General features: G+C 42.5%; 1 protein-coding gene across 1 annotated transcript in view; it reads right to left on the reverse strand.

The window, feature by feature from the left end:
- The window catches only part of RPGR (retinitis pigmentosa GTPase regulator), a 62918-nt gene that overhangs the window by 13484 nt on the left and 41435 nt on the right, over positions 1-7999 (reverse strand). Inside the window, exon 14 of the mRNA XM_015418100.1 lies at positions 2742-2939. Within this exon, the coding sequence (XP_015273586.1) occupies positions 2742-2939 (198 nt within the window). The remainder of the gene's footprint in view (positions 1-2741; positions 2940-7999) is intronic.

The following is a 7999-nucleotide window of genomic DNA, read 5'->3' on the forward strand; positions in this document are numbered from 1 at the left end:
GTCATGCTGTTAAAGAGACCGAGGCCATCAAAAGAAAGGTCTTTGACATAGGACCTAGTATCTTGTGGAAGATTGGTATTGCGGAGCCAGGAGTGTCTCCTCAGAGCGATCGCTGAGGCCATTGTTCTGGAGGAAGCATCTAAGGCATGTTTGGAAGTGTTGATCTGCTGCTTTGCAAGGACCATGCCTTCCTTTTGAATAATCCTGGCCGCCTGAAGCTTGTCTTCAGGGAGGTAGGTCAGGAGGTCGGAGAACCTTTCCCACAGAGTATATTGATATCTGCTCATGCAGGCTAGGTAGTTAGTGGTATTGACCCCTAATTCACCCGTGGAGTAGAAGCATCTCCCGAATGCGTCTAATTTCCTACTTTCCCTGTCAGAGGGTGCCGAGTGTGTTCGCTTTGACTTGGACGAGGATGTTACGACTACTGAATTTGGTGGAGGGTGGGAAAATAGAAATTCAGCACCTGTCTCCTGGACTCTGTACATGTGGTCCAGACGTCTCGTCGACACCGGGGCTGAAGATGGCTTTTCCCATGGAGCCTTGATAGCTTGCAAGAGGACTGCGGACATGAGGAGTGCAATAGTAGTGGAGGTATCCAGTTGCACAATATCAAAAACAGGATCAGTAATCTGTGGCTGTTGTTGTACAACAGAGAAGCCTAGAGAATGGGCAATCCACTTGCCAAGGTCTGCATAAGAAGTGAGATTGTCGGATGGCGATATAGGGAGGTCCTCCGTGACAGCTTGGTCAGGAGACTTGTGGTCAGGGGAGGTTTGGATCTCCGAAGCCTCTGAGTCAGATTCGTCATCTTCAGAGTCAGAGCAGCCCTGTTCGGGTATGTGTACTGGAGTAATCTCAGGTTGACTAGTTAAAGCCTTTGGTGGAACGACTTGGGGGGTGGAAGGACCCAGAGGTTCCATTTGATGGTGGGAAGGATCCTCAGCTGGAGGTCGAGACAGCGATGCTGAAGGTCTCGATTTATAGGGTGACCTTGATCTGTGAGCAGAGTAGGTCGAATAGCAATCCCAGTCGGAATAGCCTACAGGAGTCAGCCAGGGCATGGATGGTGTATAATTGCCGTAGAGGTATCTCAGTTGGCATTGATCCCACGACATCAGTGGTGGTGGTGGGGATAAAGACTCTGGAGGATCGACTTCTGGACCAATCACGTCTCGGAGACAAAGGAATGTGCCGTGTTCGTGAACGGTCTCTAAAAACTCACTCATTGATATCGATAGTATTGGCATGCAGACATGGACGTTGACGCTGCGGGCTAGAAGGAATGTGTCGATTCTGACCTGTATCGACATTGGGAGCTTCTGAAACTGTCGATGTTGACGACGGAGAAGGAGAGAGGGAAAGCTCTGCACCCGTGGGGTGACTTAGGAGCTCCACATTCTCGAGGTCCAGGATATTACCTAAATCTGAATTGTAGATATCGGTGGAGGAGCATGCGTATACGATATCGATGGAGCGGGGGGCACTATAGGGGCATCACCCAGTGCGGACGTCGCTACTTTCACCTTCTTTGCCGCTTTGAGGGGCTTAGAGGAACCCTTTTTTGCGGACGTCTCCTTACTTGTCTTGGGTCTCTTCTTCACTGGTGTTGAGGTGGAGGATTGCGCCTTTGATGCCGGAGGCTTCGGCATCGGTTGAACGATGTCAGAGGCAGGTCTCGATACCGGAGCCGTCGAGGTCGAAGGTCTCTCGGAGTCCATCGTTGTGGAAGGATTTAGAGCCGATTCAAGGAGCGCCACTTTGAGGTGCGCAGCTCAGTTTTTTCAGGTTTGGTTTGAAAATCTTGCACAGTGCTGGCAAGAGTCAGGTCTGTGAGACTATCCCAAGCACAAAATAGAGGGTGTGGCGGTCAGGCGGTGAAAGTTTACTACCGCAACGTTGACACAGGTTAAAAAAGCCCCACTTTTTCTCCATAGAATAAGAAAGTAGTGGAGAAAGAAAGGGGAGGGTAGAGCCCGAAGGCCAAGCTGAGGTAAATGGAACTTTCTCCCCTCAGGAAAAATAAAGTCTTTTTTTTTTGTAGGTAACAAAGAAGTAACACAAAAAAGGTAGAAAAGTGAGGGAAAATCCAAAGAGCCATGAGGCAAATAGCCAAAAATAGCGAACTGATCAGACTGACGGAGAAAAGGTCTTTTCAACGTGGCGGTAAGAAAGGAACTGGCGGGATGTCCGCGCCCTCCCCTCTGGGCAAGTGCGGTGGGGTTCCTGTGCATGACCAAGGTCTGGGCACGAAAATCCATTAAAGAGCTTGCTACAATGCCGATCGATCCAGCGCGTGCGCACTAGATCCCCATGGGTGTGAAGCACAGAGACCACGTCGAAGATCCAACGTTGTTTTTTATAACTCAAAAATAGTTTAGCCTATTAAAAGAAAATTAAATGCCCCACTTTGTTTTTTAAAAAATAACAAGCATATCTTAAGTTCAAATCCACAGAACATCTCTAGCACAACTGTTCATTGCCACAGTAAAATAATATTGTCTGAAAAGCTGAAAATATATTACAAAACATACTGTTTTAAGCAAACTGAGAGATTCTAGTAGCAGAGTTTACTTTATACCTCAAATATGCATCTCTGAGGTTTTATTTAGCATTTTACTTGGATCACAGACCTATAAATCTGCTGCTTAATTCTGGCATGTGAAAAACAGTGTAATGGATAATGGGATAGAGTGACCTCTGCATTCTTAAGAAGCACTGACTGAGAACAAATGACTTACCTTTAGGGTTTCCATGGTCACTTGATTCTGTTCTGTGTTCTCATGGGATTTACTGCTCTGTCCCTCGTTTTCAGGTACTTGGTCATCATATTCTGCTGCATCTGCTTCTACCTCTTCCTTTTCTGTTTCTTCTTTTTCATCAGAGTCTTCATCTTCATCACCATTGCTACTCTCTTCCTCATCAGATGAATCGTGATCCTATGATATTAGTGAAGAGGCATTTTATAGCCTACGTTCAGCAGAATTAATGAAAGCTTCGCAAACCCACATCAACCTTTCACACTGGCCAGGAACTGTTACCAGAACCTCACAATTTAGGGTTTTTTTTTAAGAACATGAGGTCTTCATTATAGAGCTGTGAACTTTGGTATGATGTGCTGGTCAATGACCGTTTTAATAAAGATTCTGATTCATTATACAGCACATTAATAACTACTGGGATTTTAATCCCAGCTGAGATCACACACTGCCAAACTCAGATTCCTTCTCCCACATATAGCAATAACAATTCTTTATTCCATATATGAGAAGATGAATAAATATTTAAAGAATTTTCATCTTTTTTTTAAAAAAATGTTAACATTGTTCAAATTAGGATTAGTTTCCATTAAGATTATCTGCTCTTCAATTCACTGTGATTATTTGGATACAACAAATGGGGACCTCTGAAAATAGCGCTGTGAAGTGGGTCTATTATACAACTCCACTGCCCACTTGTATATCCACTGTGGTGGTGGCAGGAATGGCCTTTCTGCCTCAGCTGTGGAGGGGGACAGCTTTCCTGCCTGCCTGCCTGCCTGCAGCTTTGCCATCTCAGCAGAGGTGGCAGGTACAGCAGGGTTGGCTTCCCCGCCTTGGCAGCAGTGATGGAGAGGCCTTCTCCACCTCGATGGCAGCAGGGCCAACTTCCCTACCTGCCTGCAGCTTTGTTGCTTCAGCAGCAGTCGTGGGGACAGCTTTTCCACCTCAGCCACAGCAGGGATAACTTCTCCACCTCAGCAGCTGTGGAGATGGCTCCCCCAGCAGGGTAGTTGGTGGACAGTGTGGGAGCATTGTCTGTGCTTGTGCTAACAACCCTATTTGGGGGGAGATTTAAACCCCCCTCCATTTTTTTTAAGTTTTCAGATTTTTCTGCAACCCTGGGGGGTCCCCCAAGTTTGCAGAACGATATGTTTTCTGTCAGTGTGGGCTGATCCACAGACTTAAGTATCTGCAGGTAGGCCTACACTTGACTATTGGAATATAAGATGTACACAGCATGCTGTTCAATCTTAAAAGAAAGCAGCCCTTCAAATAAATAAAAAGGATTTTCAACTAAATTTTTGTTCAGCTATCAGCTTGGGGATTTATGAAAAAGTTCTAAACAAAAGATATGAGGAATATGATTACTCTTGTGAAGAAAGCAATCAACAAGATTTGTATTGCTAACAAAGTATCCTATAATCATAATAATTCTACTGAAATTATGTTCAAAGTGGAAACAATACAATGTATTTGCATTTTAGTGTGAATAAATTTTTCTGTGATTTCAGAAATAAAGACAATAAACATTCTTCCTCATATGATAACATAATGGTAAGAGCACATTATAAAACCCAATCTTTATATAGGTATATAACTTTGGGGCACTTCTAAAACTGAACACTTGCTAAATTAACATGCTAATAACATAATAATACTTAATGAAATGGCTAACTGCACTGGCAAAGCAAAAATCAGAGATAATTTCATCAAAGCAATTATTATGCTATAGCAATCATTTTCAAGAAACTTGGATTATGGCTATGGATTGGGTTTTACTGTGGATAATTACCCTTACTTGCACTTGTATTCTGTGTTGAATGTTCCAAGGATAACCATGCTTCTCTTCAGAACAGATAAGGTCATACTTGATGTGTAAATAAAACCTGAGCTTTGGCTGCTAGAGAATTATCTATGCATATGATAAAGGATACTGCAATTGTTAGGAGCTACAAGTTGATGGAATTTAAAGCTACACTCCCTTCAAACCTCTGCTTGGGGCAGCAAGAAAGCTTTTCTTAGACCTTTACCTTTTGGGTTTTTACTTCCACAGTCTCCAGAATTCCAAGGCCTTTCAGGTTCATGAGAAAACTTTGGAAAAGCTCTCTCTCTTCCTCATCTTGCTTCTTAACTTAAAGCTAGACCCCATTTGAACAGCTGTGAAAATCTATCACAGATGCATAAAATTTCACAGCTAAAAGAAGTGATAGTTTGCTATTCTCTTGTAATAAAAGAGATAATGTCCCCACATGATCTACATTTTGGAGCAAAGGAAGAATTAAAAGATTTCTAGGCTCAGAAAAATAATTGCATTCAAAGGTCACGTGAGACGGGGTGTCTACAGTACCTGCATCACAGTTGCATACTCTATCTTAGAAAAAGAACAGAGTTGAGGATCCAAAATTCATCAGCTATCTCAGATCCTCTTACTTTTATCACACAGCAATGCAAGTCTAATTATAATGAACCAATTGAGAAGTTTACTGAAGGCAGAGCATTTACAGTAGATAGGGAAAGGATGTGGAACAAAAACACAGAAAAATGGAATCTAAAAGTTTCTAGTGTACACACTTCACACAAGACTAAAGCTATCAAATTACCTTCTTGCGTGCAGCTCCTGGAAAGCCGAGGTCTCCCTTTACAGCCACAGCACAAATCTTAAGCTGATCCATTATGAAACAAGACTATCGCAAAAATGGACTTATTAAAAAAACTGCTCTCACAATAACCCTCTTCCATCTTGTCCATTGTTCCATGGGGTCTCTGCCTTCTCCAAAAAACCTTTTCAATGAAATCTCCCCCAAGTAGCTTTGTCCAGTCTTCCATTTTGTCAGGACACACTAAGCCAGTTTTCCTCTCCTGTGCTGTTCCATATATTTGGGTGACAGAGGAACTTCTCAGATGAAAGAAAGCTTGGGTTAAGATAGCTAACATGGCTGTTAATTCTTTTGAGGGGAGGGCAACATATGATGGAACCACAGGAATCCTTCTGAGTGTCACAGTTATCCATTAAAGCTAGTCCTATTCTTGTTGACAATAGAGATACACTAGCTCTACCACATTGTTGTTGTTGTTGTTCAGTCGAGTCCGACTCTTCAAGACCCCATGGACCAGATCACGCCAGGCCTACCACATACTGCTACATAAACATCACTGCTACATAAACATCACTGCTACATAAACATCACGCCAGGCTCTACCACATACTGCTACATAAACATCAGGCAGAGTAATCTACCTCTCAAGGCATTATCCACAAAGTATATAATGTATCAAGGGGGAAAGAAAAGCAAAGTTGTGCTAAAGGAGGTCCAGGATATTACCTAAAAAGGTGCAAAAATGTGACAAGGAAAGAAAGGTCTAAAAAGGCCTTTTAAAAAGTATGACAAAAGTATATTCCTCATTATGAAGATAATCTTACATTTGGCAACATTCCATCTTGCCTTTTACATATGGAGGGATTGAAGGAGATATGTAGAATGAAGGACAGGATGGGGCCTGCAAAAGAGGGCCATAAGAAAGGAGCATATTTCTCTAAACCAGCTGGAACATGCCATGTTATCAGTTCTTCAGTAGTGCTTTCTGACGTAAGAACTGCTTTGATTCTAAAGAGGCTAAGATGCAGAGAAGAGGCACACATCTGCTAGACAGAACTGCATTTGCAATTGCTTGCAGTTTTATTAACCACAGATCCCACTACCCAAACTTGCTTCTTAGACAGTAAAAAACATCAAGCAAATATGAGCAAGTAGTTATTTCCTCTATATGCATGCTCCTTCTTTAGATCTCACCAGAACATTTTAACCGCTATTTTATATAGTGGTCTGTTTTGCATTAAACAAAGTGGCATTATGGGAAGCCCATTTTCTTTTGGCACCCCAAAGGTCAAGATAAATACTGGGGGAGGGGGGAATCAAATTCTAGATCAAGGAAAATCCAAATTCTGTGAAATCTTGCAAGCTAAATAAAGCGTAGAGTGAGATTCAGAAAAGAGGCCATAGGGCAAAGGGGACTGTGAAACTGAAAGGACTGGACAGTGTGGGAATGAAGGAGTGTCTCATTGTGGCTGATACTCCCAATGTCTGCCAGTGACTGGTTCTAGCTCCTGTACTCTGTTATGCCCTGATATTTATGTTTCTCAGTGCATTATTCTAAAGGAACTATGATTTCAGCTGCAATATCTGTATACATTATGCCATCCCAAAATTGGAAAATCTGCAGGCGTCTTATAGTCACATGAACACACATACACTGCCTTATACCAAATCAAACCATCAGTCCATCACCCCTTTAAACTGTAAACACCAGGGATTGAACCTGGGAAATTCTGCAGACAAAGCAGAGGCTCTTTCACTGAGCCACAGCCCCTCCCCTCATCAAGCACCTAGTGCAATATGCTTGTAATTCTGGTTGCATAGTGTTAAGTCGCTCGCTTAACAAAGTAGTCGGAGAGTGATTCAGCAAAGGTTCAACTTTATTCAACAACTCGAACACAACTCCAACACGGTTCAACATCTGATAGCCAGAACAGCTTTAGCATTGAAGCTGTTCTGCTTTTAAACTCTCCCGGCTAATGTAGCCACACCTACTATACAAATACCAACCTATGAGGTTGCAGGGATAAAGTCCAATCACAATAGTTCCCGCTCTTGGAACTGGCTGTTGGTGATTGGTCAGCTCTTCCTGGGCTACCAATAACAATTGAAGGATTAGGATCCTAGTCCAGGATGAAAGCTTCACATGGTGATTCAGTGAGTGAGTTCACATACATACATTGTCAGATTGAATACACCACACATAGTAAGAGCATGTTACCATTACAGTAAGACAAAGGAACTGGAGAATCGTTTAAAAAAATTAGTAAAATAGAATGCTTTGTTTTAGACTTGAAGGAGGAGTTCATACAACTGAGATACCTGTCTGGTAAAACCAATTCCAAATATCAGTGTGTATCGGTTTACGATTTTATTAGGAGAATGCATCATAATACAAAAAATGAGTAAACAGGAACACATTCATCGCACAAGCTTCTTGACAATTAAAATTATATTTTACAAGTGGAGACCCACAACAAAATGTTGCGTACTGTGTTCAAGTTTAGCTCAGTTTTCCCGTTCCCTTTTATCCGGAGGTTGTGAGTTCGAATTTCGCCATAGGTTATGAGGCGGAGGAGAATGGTTGCTCTGACGGGCTGGGGAAGTGGTTGGTAAGGAGTTGTGGGCGGAGTTTATGTCAAA

This window comes from Gekko japonicus, unplaced genomic scaffold, assembly GCF_001447785.1.
Source record: "Gekko japonicus isolate JY-2015 unplaced genomic scaffold, Gekko_japonicus_V1.1 scaffold1437, whole genome shotgun sequence".
NCBI classification, from domain to species: Eukaryota; Metazoa; Chordata; class Lepidosauria; order Squamata; family Gekkonidae; genus Gekko; species Gekko japonicus.